This window comes from Podarcis raffonei, chromosome 3 (assembly GCF_027172205.1).
Source record: "Podarcis raffonei isolate rPodRaf1 chromosome 3, rPodRaf1.pri, whole genome shotgun sequence".
NCBI classification, from domain to species: Eukaryota; Metazoa; Chordata; class Lepidosauria; order Squamata; family Lacertidae; genus Podarcis; species Podarcis raffonei.
The window spans coordinates 49,493,614-49,517,611 of record NC_070604.1 but is presented as its reverse complement, the minus strand read 5'-3'; the positions used below and the strand labels follow the sequence as shown (position 1 = coordinate 49,517,611).

Sequence of the window (23,998 nt, the reverse complement as noted above, 5' to 3'; positions counted from 1 at the left end):
TGCGAAGGACTCGTCGGGGGACAAGGAATTAATGGCACTTCCTTTCCTACCTCTAACGAAATCATCTCCTCCTCCAGTCTGTTACTGGAGCGATTATAGCTTCGTTTGGGAGCTGCGTCTTCTCTGCCCGATCCCCACCCTGGCTAAACTCCACGTCTGGAATTGAAACCGATTCCCCCCACTCCTTATTAAGAGCGGCTTGGCTCAGTACAGTATTCGGTTGAGCTGGACAGAGCGTGTAGATCGGCCCACAGAGAAGGAATGGCATTGCCTCTCTTATTTATCTCTCCTGGACCGTCCACTCCTTTCCCACCCACCCAACTTAAAGCTGTACTCGTTGAATTCTGTTTTGTTTTGGCTTTTAAAGAAAGCCATTGGTTTCTTATTGATATCACTTTTGCATCGGGAAAACAAACAAACAAACTAAAGATTACCACCCTCTTGAGGAATAGAATAAATTTACCACCATTAAGCTCGGCTGTAAACTGCCAAGGTGCAAGCCAATCCCAAACACTTTGACTCACACAAGTCTCACAGACTTAACTCCCTCATAGGGATGCATTAGGATTGGAGTCTATTGGCAAATAGGCTTTCCCACTAAATGTATTTCGAGTTCAGGCGCCTGCTCCCTTGGAAGGCACGTTGCCCCAGAGCGCATTTAACTTGGAAGCTGTGATCTCTTCCTGCATCCGTTTAGGGCTGGAAGAAAGGGAAAGCTGGTCTCCGCTATCTTTGGAAGCTTAAAGGCTCCAAGATCTGGGTTCGTATTAAGCGACAGTTTGAGGACATTTTTGGAATTATTATTATTATTATTATTATTATTATTATTATTATTATTATTATTATTATGTTTATGTCTTGCCTGTGTCCAAAGTTTAAAGGCGAGGGCCATTTAGAAAAGGGGGGATCCAAACAGTTTTTCAAAATAAAAATCTTGCGGAGAAATCCACATTCTCCTTCTTTTATGACGTACAGATCTCTAAGCCACGGGGAACGCCTCTGCAGAAGGACTTTTTTCCCCATCCGAAAACTCCACCTGCATAACATTTAGCCGTTGTCAGACAAACAAAACAGCAGATCAGGGTAGATTAAACACTTAATGGCATTAAATCAAGGATCATGTCCCCAAGTATGCTCTCTCTCTCGCTCTCTCTGTATATATAGAGAGGAACAGGACTCTGGTGCTTTTAATAGTTGTGCAAAAGAAGGACATTCTTTTGCCACTAGTCGCCTTAGCAAAACATCGTCTTCCGGGCCTGGCCGTGAAATTTTAGCAGTCAGTGGCTGCTTAGTCAGTTGCCCCCCTGAGCATGCACATAATTGGCTTTAGAGGCACGTTTCATTTCAGATCAGTAGAGAGAGCAAACACAATCCACACTACTATGCCGCCTGCCTGCTCTTCCCATAGGGCTAAATAGATGAACCCAAAAGACCAGATATTAAAGATATGCTTTAAGTATATCCTGTGGGTTTATACAGGCTTCGTCCACCTCACCCTCTTCCCTGCATTTATCCCTGAGAAATTACTTGTGCAGTTTGATCCTATCCATATTGGAAACGGGTTGCGCGTGTTCGGGATCCAGCGTCTGAGGCCTCGCTTTCCTAAACCGTTCTGCGCCTTGGTGATCCTTAAAAGAAACAGCCTCTCTGGGTCGTCTTCCAAAGGCAAGCAGAGCCATGGCTCTATTTAGCTAGTCCCTTAAAAACCCGTAGAGATGATGTTTTTAATCCAAACATCTAACGGAAACGAAGGGAATTTTAACTGGGCTTTTAAAGCACTGCTGGATAACAACTAATGAATAGCGCAACCTTTGACGTGTCCCATTGACACGCACAGCCCAGACAAGTGTATATAATAGGTTGGCAGCAAAATAAGTCCCACTGTGGTAAGTCCCACTGTGTTCTATTGGCCTTGCCTTATTGTAATGTAAGGCAACAGAAGCATCCCGTGTAACCAGGCAGAGAGGTGTGTGTGTGTGTGTGTGTGTGTGTGTGTGTGTATCTCTATCTACACACACACACACACACACACACACACACTTACCCCTGTACATTACCTCTCTGCACATTTACACATTTTATCTGCTCATTTTCGGTGCTTATTTACTTTAAACGAGAGAAGTTGTAATCCCTCCACCACCAGGCGAAACCTTGCGTGGCAGACCTTGGCTAAGGGAGCTCTTGACAATCACGTTCTTTTGCTTCTGAAACTGAAATACTTTCAGGCTGCCGTCCGCAAACACACGAAGTGAGGGAACGATGTGCTGAGGATTGCGGGGTTAATTCTCTCTCCTAGGATTTGGCCAGCCCTCCAGTTGTATGTGTGCGTATTTTCTTCCCTTCCAGTTCTGAATCCGCCTCCATTATCATCAGCTCGCAAGACTTTCTTCTTCTTCTTCTTCTTCTTCTTCTTCTTCTTCTTCTTCTTCTTCTTCTTCTTCTTCTTCTTCTTCTTCTTCTTCTTCCTCCTCTTCCTCTTCCTCTTCCTCTTCCTCTTCTTCTTGGTGCAGTTCGCCCCACTTTCTGCCAACAGATAATTTAAAGCTGATTTCTGTTTTATTGAATCGTCAAGAGTGGCGCGCCGCGGCCCAACGTGCGACTGTCCTTCAAACCGGCACGAGAGCGCATTAAGGAGGCGTGGGTTGTACAGATCCTAAACAATTACTACTCTGCTCTGTTATCTGTTTCTAGAGGAGGCTAGTAAACCTCTGTCCTAAACTCGGATAATAAATTGGTCCTATAGAAATTCGTGAAAATATATTTCCAAATAATGTGCTCGAATTTGAGTCAGCAATCCTCAAACTGATCACTCGGAAGGAAACCCCGTTGACAACAGAAGTGGATACGGTTTATTTTTAAACGCCGGCCAATAAGTTTAGGGTCTGACTCTGAGGCCATTAAACGTTTTCACTCTTCCTTGAGTTTCCCACGGGCGTTATTTGCGTTCGATACCTCCAAGTTCACAGTCACAAGGGATCTGCCTCTTTGGAAGAGCGCTGGTCCAGCGGGGACCATGACTCCCAAAACCTTCCTGTCTCTCCAGTTGCAAGAAGCAAAGTGGTTTAACATGAGCCTGGCGCGAGCAGAAATAGGAGCGGGGTTCTCTTTCCCCAGGACTGTCGAAGAGCTGCCGTCGGGGTGCTTTCCTTCTCATCTCCCTGGGATCCCGGAGCGGAGCGATCCAGCCGCTTCTTGGCGCGTCCCCTCCTTCGGAGCGCGGAGGTCAGAAACCGGACGCGGCGCGCGCAAGGGTAAAAAGGGGTGTGTCCGACATGCGGTGACGTCACTGCGCCGCCCAGCCAGTGAGAGGCCGGCCTTTCGGAGCCCCGTTCCAATAGGAAGCGAGCTAGCTCTGTGAGTGGCATTAAGGCCGGGCTAGAAGAAAGCAGGACTGAGAAATGAAGTTGTGCTAAAAAGCCCTTTTGGCTATCCAGAAGTTTATTAGGCATTTCTCAGCCGGAAATTAAGGGATCTTCATTAATAGCCCCTCTTCATCCCAGATTAGAGCCCAGGGCGAACCTGGGAGAAACCGAAGCGAGATGGGACGGAGGAAAACTCCATCGCCCGCGGCAGGGGAAGCTAACTTCTTCTCCACCTTAGGAGGATCTTCCTGAGTTTCATTCAAGCGCCGAGATTGTCACCTTGGGCGCGGGGACAGAAGGTAAGTGGCCGAAGGGCACGCGAGAGGGCGGAGGGGGTGGCGAGGGTCCCCGAGGCTGTTTTGGGGAGCGGGGAGGTGCGATCCCTTCGGACTTGGCCAAACATCATCCGGACTCCCCCCCCCCCATGTGGCGCTCAGATAAATGTTATCTGATGCTCTCCCTTTCTGCTGTTTTGGGGAAAAGCGGGAGGGAGAACTCCCTTCGAAGGAGCTCTGCGTAGCGTTGCAAGAGAATGATTTTGGAAGGAGCGTTTGCAAGGGACCCGAACGGGATCAGCTGCGGAGGGTTCTCCAAGGGCAGAGCGACAGAGGTCTCTGTTTGATCTTACCATCCCCCCCCCCATATTGAGATCCAAATAGAGGGAGGGAGGGAGGGAGAGGAGGGACTAGCTGATTTCATTATCCACGGATGTCGCCATCCTCAAAGTGTTTAAGCCAGAGTGCCGGATTTAATAGCCGAACTGGTTCAAATGGTTTTCAAACAAGACCGGACACTACGTTAAGCGAAGGAATCCGGCCTAACTCGTTTCTGGATCGGAAGCACCGTTTGCATTGCAGGGGGTTGGGCTAGATGACCCTCGGTGTCGGTGTCCCTTCCAACTCTACAATTCTTTCTGGCTGTATCATTGATTGTATTTTTCTCCTAAGAACTGGTTGCTAGGAGGAAATGGGAGAATGCCACCATAGTAATAATTAATAATATCAGCAACAAGGGGCCCAAATTATTTGGGGAAATCTGCGCGAATCCTGTTAAAATGGACAGAATCTGAGAAACACTGATATCAACAGAGTGTGATAAGAACATCTGCATGGGACTGGGCCCTAAATAATAACGGTGGTGGTGGTGATTACGTTTTGTTTTTACTTGGTTAAAGACTCTGCATCTGTGATGTATTGTTTAATGGAGTTACGCAGAGCCGAAGCGTTCCCCCTGGTTTCGATTATTCGGAGGAATGGGCACCACTTGAAACAGTGCCGCTTCCAAGGGAGGCCCTCTGATCCCTTCTCCTCCTCCCATTCCCAATGCTGAAAGCGACACTCACTGGCCCCAGTTGCAGTCCTCGGAAGCTAGTCCCGCTGGGCTCGACGGGGCTTACACCCAAGGAAGTGTGCGCAGGATTGCGCAAAATTGCAATCCTACAGGTGCCTGACTCCAAAAGCAAGCCTCCGCTGAGCTCAGTGGGACTCACTGCCAGGGAAGGATGCCCAGGTGGATGTCAGCCTCATTCCCTCCGGGGAAAGGCTTTACTTACTTACACACGCAGAATGCTTCCAAGGTGCGATGTTTTCCCTTGAGAATTAAACCCTTCGACCTCCCCGTCTCACCTCCCTGCCGTTGTTGTCTTCACAGTAGCCTGAAGGAACGGTCCCTGAGTCTGCAGATTCCCGGCCACTTTTTTTTCCGCAAAGGGAGAGGAAGAGCTAGAGAGGCCTGGAGATTCTCAAACGTTTGAAGAGACGCTATCATGTCTCTTTTGCCCGGAATTACATTTTCAGCCACGACAGGAAGAAAGCATCAAGGACTCCCTGACTGGATTGCTGAGCTCTGAAGCCATCTTGCCGCTCTCCTCTCTGCCAGTCGCTTTTGGATTCCCAGAGCTGGATTCGCAACTTTTACAGCCCATTGATAATCAGCTCCTTAATAATAATAATAATAATAATAATAATAATAATAGATGGTCTTGCACCTATCACCATCCCGCACCCTGAAGCTTAAGCATTCGCGCGCCCGCAATTTAAAATGACTTTGTGATTTCAAAACAAAGCAACAAACAATTTCACGATGCTTTGCTGGAACTGACCGAGGCGCCGGCACGCACACTTTTGTTTATTTTTTTGGATGCATCTGTGGAGCTTACACTGTCAGAAAGAAAGGGGAAGAAACCACCATGAAAGAGAAGTCCAAAAATGCGGCCCGGACTAGGCGGGAGAAAGAAAACAGCGAGTTTTACGAACTGGCCAAACTGCTGCCTTTGCCTTCCGCCATCACCTCGCAGCTGGATAAAGCCTCCATCATCAGGCTCACCACCAGCTACCTGAAGATGCGGGTGGTTTTCCCCGAAGGTAGGTGCCCATTGTCGCGGGATTCAGCTACCCACCCCTATTTCCTAATCAGCGCGGGAGGGGGAGGTCCTTGATAGCCCAGGAGGCCCGCAGTGCTGGCCTCTTCCTCCTCTCATCTGGTCCAGTAGTTTAAGAGCGGACTAGGGGAGCCGTCGAGGAGGAGTCGCCTCGTGGCCCTGTTCCTCTGGCCTGTGTAGTTTTCGCACCAGACGGCTCTCTGGAGTGGTTCCCCACTCTCTTTCAAAAATAAATCTTTCTCTTCTCTCGCTCCCCCTCTCTCCCTCCCTGCCCATAAACACTTTCCCCTTTGGTACATAGGATGTGTTTGGCTGGGAACCGCTGGCACCTTTGTCAACACGTCGAGGCTCAGAGCTCAGCTGCTTGTTCCAGTAAAACAAACAATGCATTTTCTCTCTCCGCCCCACGTCTCCCTCCCGGCAAAGCCACGTGCGTTGCTCAAAAGGGCAATTCTCTCATATTTATTATAGATAAATTGGGCAGGAGGGAGGAGAAGGTGGGGGAAATGAATTAATACGAGGCTAAATATTTGCATGGATGGATCGACAGCGCGCAGCCCCTGGGCTTCTGTGCCGAGCAAAAAAAGGGAGGCAGCCGCGGACAGATGCGTCGCGTCGCGGTGGAGAAAGGTGCGGGGGCGGAGGAAGGAGCCGACGAATTTAAATGCCTCTTTTGAATATGCATGAACGTGGCACATCTGGAACTGATGTCGAGGGTCCAGGTTTTTGAGAAGGCATGAATCAAGGCCGTCGGTGTAGTCAGCGAAAAACAAAAACAGTCTTTCCTGGTGTTATAAGTTCTTCGTAAGAAGCAAGGCCGCGTTAACTGCCCGTTCTGGGTGATTGGGATGGGGGAAATAGCTGGAGTAGTGTGATTAAAAAAAAGGGGGGGGAGAACAGGATTCCTTAATAAGAAGGTATGACAAACTTCAAACGGGGGGGGGGGAATCCAAAGAAAAGCCAGGAACATCGGCCTCGATCCCCTCTGGCAACGGCTTTTAAGAGGAAATTCCCATTGCCTAGCTGAATGTTCGGCTTGCTTTTTAAAAAAATAAATAAATAAAGATCAGACTATTACTCTAGGATCCTGTGTACTTTAAAAACGTCAGTAAGCCAAGGGCTTTTCTCCTGTGAAACCCGGATCCCAAATATGTTGGGACTGAACTCGGAAGAGAATCGTGGGACTCCCTTGCGTCGCTCCAAACTCTTCTTTGAATTAAGGGCCCCTCGTGTTTTCTGCTGTCACCAAATGAGACTTCCTTTCCTGTCTACATGGAATCGGGATATGAATATGATCCCGATTAATCTAAAATATATATTTGGCGTTATAAGATCGGTGGCTATTTTTAAACCAGGCAAGGGGTTAGAAAAATTCACTAAGGATGATACCAATATTTTGTAAAGATAAACAGGAACCAGGGGGTATAGGAAATGGGGGGGGTGGAATTTCTCCCGGCGGAGTTAACGAAAACAAATCATTAGGATAGCTATAGCCTTAAGAACATATGTAGTTTTATTGGGGAAGTGAGGCGATCGCATCCACAGGATATTTCAGTTATGAAATCGAGGAGAACACAAGCGCAAGGTATTTGTTTTTACAGAAAGTCAGCCCCGACCAAATTCACTTGGAAATAAGTTGAAGTGGAATTTATTTCCCAGAAAGTCTAGAATCATACTTGCTCAGAAAACGTTCCTTTGAAATTGAGGGGACTTCAGAATAACTGGGCTTGTGACCCAGCTGTGCGTTCTGCATATTTTGCAACGTGCAGTTCAACTTATTAATATGTGCATCAGGCTGTTTTCTAAAACAGGATCAAAGTTTCATTCCTTTTAGCTTCCGCAGATTTCGAAAGCGGGGGAATTAAACACATGTTCAGAGAGCAGCAAAAGAAACCAGAGGGATTTAAATACAATTAACTTTGGCTGGATTGCACCCATACTTTGCAACATGTAACTTGCTGTTATTTATACAAGCATTAGATGAAAACAAGGCAGTTTGGGATGGGATGATGATGATGATTTTCCCTTTACCGTCCTGCACATACCCAAGGCATCTCCAGATTCCCCTTCTGCACATACATATTTTCGTTTGTTTGCAAGGAATTTCCCTTGATTTCAAGGTGGGCATGATCCAGCTAGAGCCGGTAACTTCACCAGCATACACAACACGTGCCGCATTCCTTTATGCCGCGGTTGATGGGATTAAAGCGCGCTCCATTACGGCTGGATAGTGCTCTGTGTTTGGGAAAGCAATCAAGCCTGTGTGTGTGTTGTACACTGAGCCGCTGCTCCCAAATATCCGTGTTTAGGAGAAGGGTGCTAATCACTCTTGGGGTGAGGGAGAGAAGATGCAAAGGCGATGAAGTCACCTTATCATTCCGGCGCACAGTTTTTGGAGACCTTTTATGCGCACCCTCCCTTCCTAATTTCCCCCTTTCGAAAAGGCGGCTCCTTCCGACTGTCCACGCGGAACTTGTGGAAGTATTGGGCCCGTGGGGGGCCCTTGGGGTTCCTCCAAAGATGATTAGCCACGATTTGCCCGCTTCCTCGGTCCCGGCGGGCTTCCTCCGGAGCGTGCTTTGCAGCAGCTCTGCGCAATTACCGGCGCCTCCCTCGCGGGCTTGTGCGATCAGAAGAAGCATATGGTGTTGCTTGTCGGCTGCGAGCAATCAGAGGAGGCAAAGAAGGGCTGATCCTCTGTCCCAGCTTCCCCCTGGCTTGTAAGCCGGCGAATGTCTGGAAAGAGAAAGGAAAGGGGTGGGGGGAGAGGAGAGAGAGCGAAAGTCGCCAGGGAATCGAGGTGGTCAAGGGCAAAGCGAGCCAGATCCGCTGCTGGGGTAATGGCCCCAGCGTCTGCCACACTCGGAGGCAGCGAGAGATGTTTTTGGGGCTCGGACTCCCTTTATCTCTGCTGTCTCTTTCTCTTTTGCTTCTTTTTCTTGTTTTCTATCTTAGGCAGCTGTGATATTCTTGTATTGTATGGGGAAATCTCAATAAAAATCTTACTGAAAGGTGTTCAGCTCCAGCTACGGATGGCTAAGGTTGGCCTGGATTTTGGCTCCGGTGCTTGCCCGAAGTGGGCTCCCTCCACATTTTTAATTTTTTAATTTTTTAATTATTAAGGTCGATCTTCAACGTGCTGGGCACCGCGCGACACCCAGGAGCTTCCAAGCCCATTGCAGTCGCTAGACAGCAAGCCTAAATCCAGCGATTAGGAAATAAATCCCACCTCAGGCAAAGGGAATTTAACTTCTTCCTGAGCACGCACCCGCTCCTCTCTCCCTCTTTCTCCTCACCCCCACCTCAACCACCCTCTTTATATGCTTGGGCTAAGGTAGGGAAGGGTTATGGGGAAGGCGTCTTATGTGATGGCTTGCGTTTTGGTTAATCTCACTGCATATCTTAATTTTGGGAAAGGGGCGCAGAGAGCATTAGCCTGCAAGAGCTAATTGGGCTGCGGACTGGGCTGAAGGTCTTCCTTACTTCTTCCAAGCACGTTGGTAGGGATCGGGGCCTACAGGCCTGAGCCTAGCCGCCTAGATGAAGCCCCATCGATTTCAGTGGCGCCAAGCAGGGTCTCGGGCACAGCTGCCTTGCGGAATGGTTGTATCCATGTGGAAGGAGTCCCAGGATCTGCCTGTGTGTGGTCCGGACTGAGCATGTTCAGGATTGCCACTTGAAGGAAGGCGAGGAAGGAGAACAGCAGTGGGGTGAGGAAAGCGAGCTCTAGGAGCAGACGCAGAAACAAACCAGCGGTGTCCAAACCATTATTGTTACTATGGCAAGGCAGGGATGGGGGAATCAGATCCTAGATGACAACTCCCATCACCTCTGGCTATTGGACGTTGGGCTGATGGGAGCTGGAGTCTAGCAGCCGTTGGAGGGCCACGGGCTCACCGCCCCCCTCCCCCGTATTATCAAGCCATCTCTTTCCTCTGAAGTACACGTGGCACCATCAGCAACCCATCAACTGTGCTGGGCCTCTGACCTAAAGCGGCCTGGCAAACTTAGCCCGGCTGAACAACGTAGGACTAGATTCCCCAGGTCTAAGGGCGCTCTCTCTCCCTCTCCTTCTCCCAGTAGGCCTTGGGATCGAAGCCTTAGCACATCAAAGGCCAGCAGGTTCACTTAAAAGCGGAGCTACCGCTGGTTTCTGGATTTTGACTTGTTTTTCTTGGCTGGTTCTTGAAGACAGGCAAATACATCGCCTCTCTCCCGAATTTTTCACAGGGCCTGAAATGCTCAGCGGAATAGGGTGGGATTTGCTTAGGATCCGGGTCTGGGCGTGTTGTGAGAATGGACGTTCCGTGGCACGCAATCGCAGACAGTAGTAGGTGATTAATTTATTTTTGCACCAATTCTCTTTTTGGGGGGTGGGAATGACGATTTCTGCCTTTTCCTGAGCTCTCCAGATGTTGCGTTAAGGCAAGGAAGGGAAATGCCAGACCTCGCTAAACCTACCGCATCTCTCTCCTTCCGAGTCCCCAGAGATCTTAAGTGAATTCGTATTCACGCCGGTTTGGAGGGCAAAGGTCAAATTCAGGACTCCGTTTCGCCTTCCTGTGTTTATGAACGAGCTCTGGCCTTGATCCTTTTACAAATAAATGGGAGAGGGGGGACATCCCTCCTCCTCTTCTCACCCCCTCCTCTCCTCCAAGGACAAAAGCACATTTAAAGGTGAGAAGCCGGCTAACTTCCTCCCCAGAAACAAGCAGTGACGGAGCGAGTGACGGAGCCAAACGAGAGAATGACGCCATGGCGAAGCCTTGCTAGGCTTTCTACGTCAGAGCCCAGTTCGGGGACCGTCTGTTAGGGATCGAAGGACTCTTGGCTGAGCCAAATCAGGCCAAGTAGCTGAACGACAGAACCATTTTTAAAGGAACCCTGCTGCAAGGGTTGCATTATTCGCAGAATGAAATGCTGCAGAAGACCATCAAGCCTGTCTTGCTTCCATGCCCCATCTGTTGTAGAGAGCTGTTGTTGCGGTTGTTGTTTCCCCAAACATTACTAAAGTTTGGTAAAATATTTTAAGGAGAGAAACACAGCTCAGCGATTTAGGAGCATGCCACGCGTCCTTTCGTCTCTCTTGTCTAAAATATTTCCTAAGCAGCGTTTGCATTCAGATGCTTGAGGGCCAGCAGTTATTACGTAGCTGTTGCTTTACACCTGTGCAAGATTAGATCGAACGGCCCGAGGTCCTCCAGATAGGGAAGGGTTTACAAACCATAGCGGATAGATTTCTAGAAACATTTTAATCTGATGCCCAAACCAGGGAGTGGCCTTCGTTGCTTTAAAGACGAGGCAAGGAGGTGTCTTCAGAAGCAAGTCCCACTGAAGCCATGGGGGCTGTCCCTCAGTGAAGTTTTGGTAATTTCAATAGGATATTAACTATAGACCCAGTTACATTGGTTTGTGGAAATCATGCAATAGCTGCCCAAGTACATAAAACGGCTATTTTGACTGGTACGTCCGAGGGGCAGGTAGACAGAGGGGTCGAGGAGGGTCCACGCAGGCAACGCCGAGAGGTCTGGGGAACGAATATTAGAGCTAACCTTGAAACACAAAGTGCGGGTTTTCGCCTGCCGGTTGGTTGCGATGGAAAGGTTCGTTGGTTGTCGGTATTTTTGTGTGTGAGCGCTTGATATTTCTCTCGCTTATTTCGTAGTTTATTTTTTTTATGATCCAGTAGGAGTCATGCTTAAAAATTGCAACTGAAACTGTGAAGCGTTTGATTCATTTCCCCCCTCCACCTGTCTTTCAAGAGGAGAGAACTCAAGTACATGGGAACAAAACAAAATAAATAAATAAATAAATTTCCTTCCAATAGCACCTTAGAGACCAACTAAGTTAGTTATTGGTATGAGCTTTCGTGTGCATGCACACTTCTTCAGATAGGAAAGAAAGCTGTTTAGGTGTGCGGAATGGGCGGGTGTGGACTGGACAGAGCTGGATTGCACCGTTGTCTGAAAAGGGCTACAAGAATTGGACCACTAGGAAGGAGAATAGCGGTCCAAAAGTCCAGAGTTTTTGCCTCTAAGTATTCATTTCTTCTTTAGAACAATCATTTGTTGCTGTTGTTTTTAAAAAGAGCTGTAAGGTTAACGACAGCAAGAATGAGATAGGCAATCCTTTCCGCAGGCCTTACATCGAAAAAGGGCTTGCTAACTTCCTTGCTGTACTTCTTTTGCGGTGTTTCAAAAGTAAAAGTGCAAGTTAAAACAGCAGCAACGCGTGGAGGGAATTTTTCCGCGCGGTTCTCACGTCGATGATAATTATGAAAATGTTCATTGATTTCAACTCACCCAGTGTTCTCCTATTTTTCCGATTGTTTGAGATATATATGTGGGGTTTGTGTGTGTGTGTGTGTGTGTGCATTGTGCGTGCGTGGGTGTATCTGTGTGTACGTTATGCACTACGTGACCAGAAACACACACGCACACACACACACACACACCCCACATAAATATCTCAAACAATCGGAAAAATAGGAGAACACTGGGTGAGTTGAAATCAATGAACATTTTCATAATTATCATCGACGTGAGAACTACCGAAATCATCCCATCTCCTTTGGGGTGGGCGGGCTGGCGGATTAAACAGGCGCTTGACATCATTTTTTGATAGCAAAAATAAGGAAATGCGAAGATTTTGAAAACATACATATTTAGAAGTACTGTCACTCCATCACTAGTTGAATTCTGGACGCTGCGATCAGGCTGCAATCCTATACCCACTTACCATGCAGTAAGCCCCATTAAAGCCCCATTAAACTGAATGGGACATGCGTTTTGAACAGGCACCGGCAGCTTCTTGCCGCTCCGCTTAATTTTGCAGCTACTATTTTGTTAAATAAATAAATGCGTTTAGCGTTTCAGTATTGAAATCCATTGCCTTGTTTTAGTTGGGAGGCGGTATTTAAAACAAAAACAACAAAGGGGAGAAAAGGAAGAAAAAACAACAACCCCCTTTCCCACGTGGATCGGTGATTTAATGCTGTTTTTCTTGCTGCTGAGGGAAATGATTGAGCATTGGGTTTCAGTGTTTATTTTCTTGCAGACGTTTTTCTCATTTAAAAGCCTTTAAGCTGCCTCCCTTTGTTTGATTCCAGTTTTGATGTGGACTTGAAATGTGAAGTGCAGAACGAAAGCCCCGGCATAACTGCTCCAAAAGCAGATTTATGGCTGAGAAAAGCAGAGGTCAGGCTGATTGGCAAAAACCGTAATTTCTTCGCGGAAACCCGCCTCGATCGCCAGAATAAAATAATGATGGTGGTGGTGGTAATAATGGTATTAATTAATAAGCTGTTTGCAGATATTTTCATCAGTCGTGAGGTTAGTAGGTGGTGAAATAATTCCTCCTCACTCCTTTCCCTAAGGATTTCAGGACGAAAGGTTAATTTTTTCCTCCTCTGTTGTTATGGTTAGCATGGAAAACGGAATCGTTTTATGGGTCTGATTAACAGAGCAATACTATAGAGTTTAATGGGACTTTTTCCCCAGGTAAGTGAGCATATGATTCATCCTTAATCGGGTTGTCTATTTTCCTGGTAAAATACGATTCTGCTTTCCAAGGCTGAATGAATCCATATCTGTTCTGCTTCCTAACGATTTTCTTTTTAAAAAACGTATGGCAGTTGGGTTTGTGTGGATAAAACGTTTTACAGATGTACCGTTTGATATTATTTAAATCACAGCATATTAAACCACCGGATTCCACTTATTATTAAAGACACACAGCACTTTGTTTCTGCGTACATTTTTATATGCATGTAAAACAGAGGTGATTTGTGCTTTTTAATGGGCAGGGTCGTAAATTTTGTAGAGGTCGCTAGCAACTGATGGTTCTGTAAGGCCGAATCTGAGCCGATCCCGCGTAAAGTTAGTTAACAAATATCGTGAACTGGATACCTAAATATGGCAGAACCCGGGTCTGTTGAAGTGAAAAGTCAGTCTCCTCGGTGTGGGGCTTTGGTTTTTGTTCTCAGTAATCAGAGCACACACACCCCTCACACACACACCATCCTAAATAAATACACGGAAACGAGGAAATTTGAGGTCCCTTGGAACGATCACTTAAAAGGACTGACAGTCCAAGCCCCCTTTCCTCTGATTGTATACGAGTCATTTACAGCCCAGTCCTATGCACATCTACTCAGAAGTAAATCCCAATGAGACTTACTCTCCGCCCGGGTAAATGTGTATAGGACCGCGGCATTCCTCAATAATCCCAGTTTCCCCAATAATCCGGCCGGTGGTGTCGGAGGCATGCCTGATTTTGTTGAGGTTGCTCCAGCCCCTAGGATTCGAACACTCGAATTTGTGTGTTTCAATTCAACCCAGTTCGAAGTCAAGCGCTTTGCTTTCCTGCCTTCTTTGTGGGGAGAGGAGAGGACGCTGGATATTATCGCTGGGTAGAATTAATATTAATCCTCGAAGCCGTAAAATAAGCGAGAAAGTGGTGAAGTGTCTGCTGAGGGGGTTGAAAATGTGCTCATTTTCTAAGCTACAGGCTGAAATAGCCGCCTGATGACCAGGGTCTCCTCGACAAACCGAGAGGCTGAAGGGCCGCCACGTGGTGAGGGAAATGGGTTGGGTCAAAGACTGCGCATGCCTCTGCCAAGCCTGGGATGTGGCAAACTCCACTCAGACCTTCCTCGTCTGGAGCCTTCAGGGAGACTGAGCCGAGTCTGAATAAGCAGATGCGCCACAGTTGTCCTCGCTGCTCTCCTCTGAGTCCAGAGCGGAGGAGAGACAGATTAATATGTATTGTTATTTTTAATGTGAGCATTAATAAGCAAAATAGTCAATCAGTAAACTTCCGAGATGCGCAGAATGCATTCTCAGAAGACCTCTGCCTCACGTGGGACCTTGGCGGTACCTTGGCTCCATAGGAAGTCTCATCTGATCTATATCGACAGTTTTAGACGCGAATTTAGCTGGGTGTAAGCCTCACGGAACTGAACTCAAAGTTCTGAGCAGGCATGTATAGGACTGCACAGTCTAAACGCAAACTTGTGTGTTTCAGGGCAGACTTGGTGGGCGAGGTGGGCATGATCGAGATAAAAACAACCCCCGTCCTGGATTTGGACCAGGTTTTCGTTTGGTGAACTGTCTCCAAACTAGGGACACACTCCTGTAAGGAATCTCAACAGTCAACCCGAGAGCGCTGACCTCAGAGAACAAGCGAGGGGAAAAACCCTTCCCAGACACTGGGATTGAAAGCGATACAGTCGGCCAAATGTCTGTAAGACTGCCTGCCTGCTCCTTGGAGAAATCCAATGTGGTTCATGTGACTTTTAGCTTTAGCTGCAGTTCTAACTGAAGTTGCTTTAACTTGGGAGAAACTCAGTGGGATTTTACTTCCGAGTAGACCCGCGCGGGCTTGTTCCTGCTATCTGTCTCTCGTGAACCCGGATCGATGGATTTGGAAGCGCCTTGGCAACCTGAAAGTGCCGCGCATGCCAGCCGTGAATCTCCTGTTGCCGTCGAGAGTAAAAGCAGATCAGGCCATCTGGAAAGATGGCATTATTTAAGCACTTTTATTTAAGCTCTCAGTAGAAGGGAGGGAGGGAGGGATGGAGGGAGACGGGGGAGAGGAGGGGGGGACCGTTCCGTAACTCCTTTCTCCTCAACAACAATCCAATTAAGAAGCAATACTTGGGTTTAGGTCAAGGTGGGCTGCACCCGCTTTCCCTCCGTCTCCTGCGAGCCTGGTTTGTGGCACAAGGGCCGTGGCTCAGCGGTAGAGCAGAGAAGAGGCGCTGTTAGGAGGCCTTGGCTAGACTACAGGTCGGAGTGGGCCAAGACAGGTGGTTGCTTCAGTCCAGCTTTTGAGGGACCAGGACAGACACGGAGAGTGGCTCTCAAGTATATGACTGTTGCTGGAGAATTAGAAGGATAGAATGACCACGGAAGCGATCCTTAACCCGCTGAGGTTCAGCCCGAGCCTCTTCGGCTAGAAAGAACGTGACAAGCTTTTCTTCTGTAGATTAGGAAAAACCCACGGCGGGCTGACTACCTGAGAAGGTATCGAGATGTCTACTGCAGCCACTTCCTTTGGTCCAGGGCTGCGCTGTGTCCACATTCAAGAGCAGATCGTGCTGCAGCGTGTTTGCTGAGCGAAACTCATTCCGAAATACGTATAACGTTGGGTGCTGGTTGCATCTCCTGAAGTAGCTGTACCACTTCAGGCTGCTCACCTGATGGAATGCTCCCCCGTCTCTCTAAACCAGGGGTGACGAGCCTTTTCTCCTCCTCCAGATGCGGCTGAACTAGAACTCCCATCACCTCTGGGCATTGGCCGTGCTTGTTGGGGCTGATGGGAGTTGTAGTACATCAACACCCTAGTGGGCCAAATATTCCCCACACCTGCTCTAAATAAAACACCTGTATATAGATAGAGATTGTGTCAGGGAGAACCATTCCCCTTGGCACTTAATTTTAGGGTAATTTTATTATTGTGCGTTATTTATTTATGGCTTTGTTTGTTGCATTTATATTCCATCTTTTCCTCCATTGAGCTAACGGCGGTGCAAATAATTCTCCCCTCTTCATTTTATCCTCACAACAACGCTGTGGGTGGGGTAGGTCACGCTGAGAGGCAGTGACTGGTTCAAGATCACCTCGTGAGCTTCGTAGCCAACTGAGGATTTGAACCCAGGACTCCCAGATCCTAGACTTGGGCACAGCCCTTAGTGCAAACTCGGCCCAAGAGTGAAATAAGTCGAAAGGTGCAGTAGATCTACCAAGGCAAGTTCCATGTATTCTGCCTTAATTAGTTTGATGACAGCATATTTTCAAAGAATGTGTTTGTCGGATAATTGTCCTTGAATTAACAAACCGAAGGTCCTAACTGTGGCTCCGAAGCCCAGGGTCTCATCCCTGCCTCCCTGCTTCCCACCGAACCTGCTTCATACTAAATAAACGCGGCCGCAGGATTCTGCTCATCTCAACCGAAGCGCTGCCTTTCTTGTCTTGCGTTCCTCATTGTTTATTCCAGATTGTAAACTCCGTGGAGGTAGGGACCTGTCCATTTTTATTTTATTTTTTTGCTTATCGGTATGTAAAGAGCCCTGCACTGTAGCAATGGTAACAACATTTTTTCTCAGGTCTGTAGGACGAAATTACGCGTGATCTTGAAAGGTGCCGCAAATGGAGGTTTGCAGGAAGCCAACGCTGCAATTTCCAAGGGCAGCGAACTACTCTAGATAAGAAAGGTGGATGGAAAGATCACTGCACAGTCGGATGGTATGAAGGGAAAAGAGGTTATTCCCCGCGGTCTAATAATAAATAAAGGTTAGATTCTGGCTAGGTATAATGCAGAGCGTTGACACACAGGTAGTGTACTGTGAATTCTTGGGGACACGCAGCTCTTAGGCTCTCGGCTGAAATATGAGGACTGTGGTACTGGCCTGCCTTGCGGTGTTGTTGTAAAAATGTGTACGGGACGCGCTTTGAATACATACAAAAACACTACAGTATTAGACATGTTCAATATTAGCCTGATCCTTCAATAACCCTTTAAAAGGCCACTAAATATAGAAACAACCCAAAGTAGAAAATCACATTTGAAAATCGGAATATTTGGGGGGGGTTGGGATCCTGAAAAAATAACGTTCAGAGCAATCCTTGACATGTTTACTCAGATATATAAGCCCCCCCCCCAGCGTTCTATGGGCTTTTCTTCCAGAAAAGCATGCATATGATCGCAGCCTATCGGTGCTGCTGTATGCTTACGAGGAAGTTAGTTTCCCTGAGGCCATTAGGACTTCCTCGCAGGGTTTCAGCGCAGGTTTGTCCGAGCTGCTTTGCCCTCCGCTCCTAATTTGAAAGAGGCGTTTGGGGACCCAAACCCTTCGCTCCAGGTTTCCGAATGTGCCTAACATGCGTCCGACCACCACATCTTTTTCGAATGACCCACCTGGGAGGGTGAAGCGCAGCGACAGAGTGGAGCTTCTCCCTGTCCCCCTTCCCAACATTTCTGAATGGAGCCACTAACCCACCTTTCCGAAGTACTGGGTTCAGTGAGACTTGCTTCCCCTTCCAACCAGTGGGTTAAGGACCCCGCCTAAACCAGTTTTTTAATCTGGCAGTGGGTGGCATTTGGAGTTTTGAATGCACTAGCAAAAGCTGAACTGAACACCGAGTCCGTTTGGAGAAGCGCACTTTACCTTGAGATGCGGGCTCAGAGAGACGCCAAATTGGGAAAGTAATAAAGCTACATTTAGTAAAGGAAGTTTGATGGGAACGTTCATCGCTCTAATCTGAGGTGGCGATGCACAAAGAGCCATGCTTGCTCTTTGTTCTCAGCGGGAGAGGCCTACAAAGATGTCTCCTCTCCCAAGCTGACGATGAAGGAGCAGGAAATTAGGTCAGCAGCGCTAAGAGTTTCCCTCCAGCAGCTGAAGGAATGTCAGCACAGGTCGAAGGACAGTCTAGGATGCTTGCAGATTCTTCTATCTACTCTACTCTTTCCCATGCAAACAACCTATCCCAACAACCTATAGGCAAGCTGTGTTGCATCTCAACACTTCCTGCAGTGGCTGGGCTTAACAGGGGTATGGGTGGGGGTTTAAGTTGCAGCTTTCTATATGTTATTACTTGGGAGTAGGCCTCAACTGAAATCTGTAGAGCTAATTTCTGAATTTCCGACTGCAGTCATTATGGCCACTTACCTGGGAACAAGACCCATTTTGTCTACTTTGGGACCAATTGCCTTGGAATAAGAAGTGTGGAGGTGGCGGTGAAATGATGAGCCAATTCAAATTTCACAACAGCTGCTGACTGGGTAGGTGGCCTTTGTTAGGCTTTTTAGGGCACTGGGTGCATAGCAAATAGAACAATCTGTTCTGGATGACTACAAAAGGAAAGCAGATTTTGTGGTTGATTCCTGAAATCCAGATCAGAATCCCTCAGGATAGGTGGGAAACTGTGGAACGGAGGCAGATAAAATCCAGATCACAATATTTGTTAAGGTTAGCATTGCACACTGACAATAATTCTAGGTTGGCTTGGTGTGGGGCAAATAAGATTCTCCCAGATACTAAGAAGAATTCCTCTAGTATGAATAAAAGACTAAAAGCTTGTTTTGCTTCTTATATCCCTCCTGCTGTGGGGCAGGCTGTAGTAGGCAACGCAAACCATTTCATAATAAAATAATAAAAATAAATAATGCTATCAGCTATTATTACTGGAAAATACTGCAGTGAGAAACATGGGCAATGCCGCTACTACAAGGACACTAATGTTGTGGCAGATTTTTAGTAATTTTAGTAGCAGTACAGCAATGGTCTACAGCTTCCTCTATACCTGCAAAGGTGTTTTCCCAGTTTTTAATGTTACTATCACTATTGTAGCGGTTTCCTCATAGATTTACCTGCTGCATGGAACTGCATTCTTGAAGTTGCAAACACAGGAGAAAACGTTTTCTGGGTGTTAGTGATTCATTATAATAGAAGTAAATGTAATAATATTGGGAAGCCTTTTATATTCAGTTTGTGACTTTAATAATAGACATGTGGTTATTTTTGTTTGCTAAAACCAAAAGTGATACAGACATTGGAAAAAATAATAATAATCTTATATGGGTGTTTTTGTTTTTGTTTTTTAAAAAAACAGGTTTAAATTCCTGTTAAATGAACTCTTTCCCATTATTTATTTGTAACTAGTGGAATCCCGCTGGGTGAGTGAGGAGAGGCGAGCCCAAACACTTGGCCTTGATTAGAGATGTCCTCTCTTCTCTCTCTCTCTCCCTCGGCTGGGGTGGCTTTCCCTAGGACTGTGTTTGGTCTTCCACTGTCATACTGTAAGCATACGAATCCGAGTGAGGAATCTTAGATCGGGTGGGTGGCGGGGGCGGGGGGGAAGGAGAGAAACCAGTCGGACTAGAAGAGATCCATTCTGCGGAGGCCCCTTTTAGTTCTGCACACCTTGCCTGCAGCGCGCACCTTGTCTACTTTGAAAAGATTTCCCCTTGTCTTTTTATTCTCCGCAGAGGCTGCTTCCAAATGTAGTTTCTCTGCCTTCGGTGCAACAGCTCGAGCAGTAGGCAGGTTGCAAGAAACCCGAGTTCTGAATATCAATGGACGCGCGCCAGTGAGCGACTTGGGAAGAGGAGAGAGGGAAGGGAATGAGAAAGAAAGAGAGAGACTTTCTTAGTTTGCGTTGCACAAACCAGCACAACGGTGTGTGCTTTATCGAATCGGTTTCTGTCAGTTAGCTTCACCCGGACCAAACGCAAAAAAAGAAGGCGGCGGCGGCGGCGACGCATCTCCACGCAAGCCCTCCCTAGTAGTCCCCACTTTTGTGCAAGATTGTGCCACTGGATGTGCCTAGGATGGCAGCTCAGAGGCATTCTTAATCCGGATCGAAATTCCGTCTCGAGGGTTCAGAGATCAGAAGACGACCCTCGGGCCAGAGGAGAAGTGGTTCAACAAACGCCATCCTCCTGCCCCACTCCGCGCGGCTCTCCCCCATGCGCGATCGATGCTCGTCGTCCGGCCAGCGATGCCGGCAGCTGCCTGGTCGCCTCTGGAGGGGGCAGGAGGGGTGGCTGTTCGCCGTCCTCCCGCCTGCCTAGTCAACGGTGCCTGTGGGATTAGGTCAATTGGTGTGGATCTCCTCCGCCTCATTTGGTTACTAATTGGTTTCTTGTTTTAGAAATCGAAATCTCATTTCCAGAAATCACAAAGCCTCGGTAGGCAGGCCGTGAAGGTAATCCGGGGGTGGGATGATGGGAAAGATGCAGGCGAGCAGGGGGCGGGGGGGGGGGAGGCGTCTGCCTTCAAACAGACTCGCGAGGAAAGCAGCAGTGGAACTTCGCCCGGCTTTTCAAGCGAAATGTGAGCTCGTTAGAGCCATAATAGATACATCCCACCCACTTCTTAAGGCTACTTATGTAAATATGATAAACCAGGCTTGGCGAAGCGCGGAACGGAGACCCCCCCTTTTTTTATTTTTACCTAGGAAGGTTAATGTAGCGTAGCTTGGAAATCTTCCAAAATAGATTATGTTTTCCCTTTTTATCTTCCACCACTTTAGCCGGGAAAATCCCCCCTTCAGATTCCAAGCTCCTTCTTCATCTCTTCCAATTCTCGCTCCTTCTTCTTCTTCCTCTGCTTCAGCGAGGCTCTCCAAATTGCAAGAAGAAACCTTTACATCTCCTGACCAACCTAATCCCAAAGGCAAAGAGAGAGGGGGAGAGGATCTGGGGTTCTCACTTTTTAAAAAGATGAAGAAAATGCAATCAGACTACAGTATTTGAAGGGGTGGGGATTGGCTGCGGTAGGTCAAGTGCACCCCAAGCAACTTTACTCAACGTTAAAATCGGGGGGGGGGGAAGAGATACCTTATAGTTCGGTATCTTTTATTTTTAAAGTATCTGAAGCTGCCGTTTTCCAGTACCCCCTTTTAACTCAGCGTGTCTTAACGCGCAATAAATGCAAGTGGAAGACTTAGTTGAAACGTTTCGAATTAAGTCCAAGCTTGATTCCAAAGGAACTGTCATTACGATAAATATTTTAGGATTCGTGGGTTAAAATGTTGTTCATTTCAGAGGAAGAGAGGGGGTGCAGGGTAGGGGGAAAACTAAACTGACAAGGGCTTGCTTCTGAGTAGTCGCGATTAGGATTGCGCTGCAACTTCCGGGTGAACATCTCCGGCCACAAGATTGTGATCCAAACGCACTTAGGGGGCAAGCCTATCCACTCTCTCCTTGCCCTCTGTCTCCTTTGATTCTGCGGGATTCACTTCTGAGTAGACGCTCATAGGATCCCGGTGTTCCTGTAGCGCTAAGTGCTATTGAATCAATGGGACGTTTTAGACCGGAGCAACTAGGGGAGATCAGTCAGTTTGAGATGTCAGTGTTACTCAGCTTGAGTCGCAGTGCAAGTCTATCACCACCATCACCACCCGTCAATTAAATTTGTTGGTCACCTCTTTACCAAGGTAACTCAGAGTGACTTACAATACACCGGCAACTAAGTCTCCTTGAGCTCAGTGGGGCTTCTTCTCTCAATAAGCGGATAAGACAGCGGTCTCGACGCCCTCCACCTCCCCTGGCTTGTGGATTGAAAAAGCTGAAAGTAGCCCACCCACCACCGCGGCGAGGTTTTAAGGAATCCTAGAGACCAAAGGATTGGAGAATGGTCAGATGGCGGAAAGGAAAGGATGGAAAGGAAAGGGAAAGGATGGAGACATCTGGCCAGTAGAAGGCTCTCGCTCCCTGCCCCCTCCTCAGTGGCTCAGTTTGGAAGAGAAGTGCTCGGAAGGGCGAGCAAAGCGCTTGTTTAGAAAATATTAACTTGGCTCGGCTGGAGGGAGGAGTTCACCCGGAACAGGAGCAAAAGAGCTGCAGAGCAGGGCGGGGAGGCGGGAGAGAATAGAATTGCGGATTCTGCCCAAAAGTTAACCTGTAATGCAGGCAGGCTATTCATTAACCCGCCGGGGCAGGATCTGCTGCTCCACTTTTAGTAGCCTAAGAGAAATAGGAGGCCCCCCTCTATTCCCCCCCCCGCTTTTGCATTCGGATTAATCAGCAACTGGGAAAAGCGCAGAGACTGGAATGGGAACGTCCGGGTCGCCCACAGAGGGTCTCGTGAGTCGACAGGTGTGTGTGTCTGTGTGTGTGTGCACACAGACAGCGTTACTCTCGTTGCTTGTTTAAATCCAGACCTCCTTAATACGTTTCTGTAGATCTGCACATCCAGGCAGCTCCCCTCCCCCCCAAAAACACACGTCTTTACGTCTTTCTTCTTAATTCCGCTAATAAACACATCAAAACGAAAGGAACCCGTGAATGTCTGAGACCTTCCCGCTTCCCTCGGCCACTCAGGCTTCAGTACTTTCAGTTTCCCGAAGAAGAGAAAAGAACCCTACAGGAGTTGGTTGTTGTTGTTTTAAAAAAAACACACGATCCAATACTCATTTAAGCAGGCAGCTACGTCTATCTGAATGTAGCTGGGTAGCCACGCCCTTTCGTTTAATCGTGGCGCTGAGGGAGCGCATAAACTCTCGAGGCTCCTTCATAGAAAGTCAAACCTCGACGGACGAGCCTTTTTTTTAACCAACCAACAACTTAGGCACACAGGGGACTCCCTTCTAAAGGAAGCAAACACGCACGGATTTGGACTTCCAGGCTGAAACCCTCAGGAGGGAGTGCCGCTGAATCCAAGAACAGGCATTTCCAAATGCGCATCAATCCAGTAACCCTAGGCGCCGCGGGATTCAGGAAGCTTCCTTGAGCCACGCTGAACTTTACTTCCGAGCAAGGATCAGCTTGGAGCCTTCCCTGACAGCCACTTCCGTCGTCGCTCCCACTCCCCGAAGAACGATTCCCACGTGTAGGCGGCCAGGTGGGATTTAGGAAGGAGTGTTCTCTGAAATCCGCTAGGATCTCGTCCTCCCAATATTTGGTGTTGGCAAAGCGGGCGTGTGTGTGTGTAGCACCCGGCTCCTAGACATTTAAAAGTTGTGCAGAAGACAAGAGCGGGAGGGCTTGGTAAATCACACACCTGCTAGCCTTTCCGCTTCTGAGCCACTACGAAAGGTTCAGGCGTCCTGCCTTCTTGCGCACCTGGGCCACCTGCGCGAGATCCCCAGCCATTAGGCTTGTCCCAACAGACATGAAGTCGGGAGACAGAAGAGCTGGACACGTACCTTGTTACGGAATTCAAGAAGACCTGCGCAGAGGGTCCGATGCCCCTGTGCGCGTTCACTATTAGAGGAATCGGAGGACGCAATTAGCATGCAGAAAGTTCAGTTAGGTCGTTTTAGACTCTGGAATTAATGCTCCCCCCTAAAGATTGACTTCATAATGGTTCCAGCTTTGCTCATATCAAATGTGGTGAGCCAACCAGGCTCAGTTTTGGGAATCCTCCTGCTCATCTCGCTCTGTGGGGCCCCGGACTTCCGCCGGAAAGTCTGATGAAGAATCCGGGTTCACACTCTGGAAGCTTCAGGTTTTATTTATCGGTACCATTTCTTACCTGCCCGTCACCTGGACGTCCCAGGGCTGGGTACAGCAAGAGAAAACACAATGTTAAAACCAAATAAAACCATCACAATACTGTAACAGAACGGTTCCAAAAGGAACCGCTGGAAACACTGCTGTCAAGATGTAGGCAGTCGATGCCGGTCCTTATGGACCATATAGAGCTGGAAAGACCTGTGCTAGAAACAGAGGTGCCAACCTGAATAAAATATTGGGGGGAGGGGGAGGTAAGCCCCGCCCCACGTAATCACAAGACGCGGCACACGCA

The 23,998-nt window shown here is 47.9% G+C and overlaps 1 protein-coding gene across 3 annotated transcripts in view; it reads left to right on the top strand.

Annotated features, from left to right (window-relative positions):
- The first annotated feature begins 3,355 nt into the window (after positions 1–3,355).
- Positions 3,356–23,998, top strand: part of SIM1 (SIM bHLH transcription factor 1) — a 54,361-nt gene continuing 33,718 nt past the window's right edge. The window contains exons 1-3 of one of the 3 annotated variants that reach the window (XM_053381536.1): positions 3,356–3,661; positions 5,013–5,725; positions 6,044–6,172. In XM_053381536.1, coding sequence (XP_053237511.1) covers positions 5,551–5,725; positions 6,044–6,172 — 304 coding nt within the window. In that variant the 5' untranslated portion in view covers positions 3,356–3,661; positions 5,013–5,550. Of the gene's footprint in view, positions 3,662–5,012; positions 5,726–6,043; positions 6,173–23,998 lie in introns of those variants that run through there. The other 2 variants (XM_053381537.1, XM_053381538.1) reach the window with 2 other exon arrangements.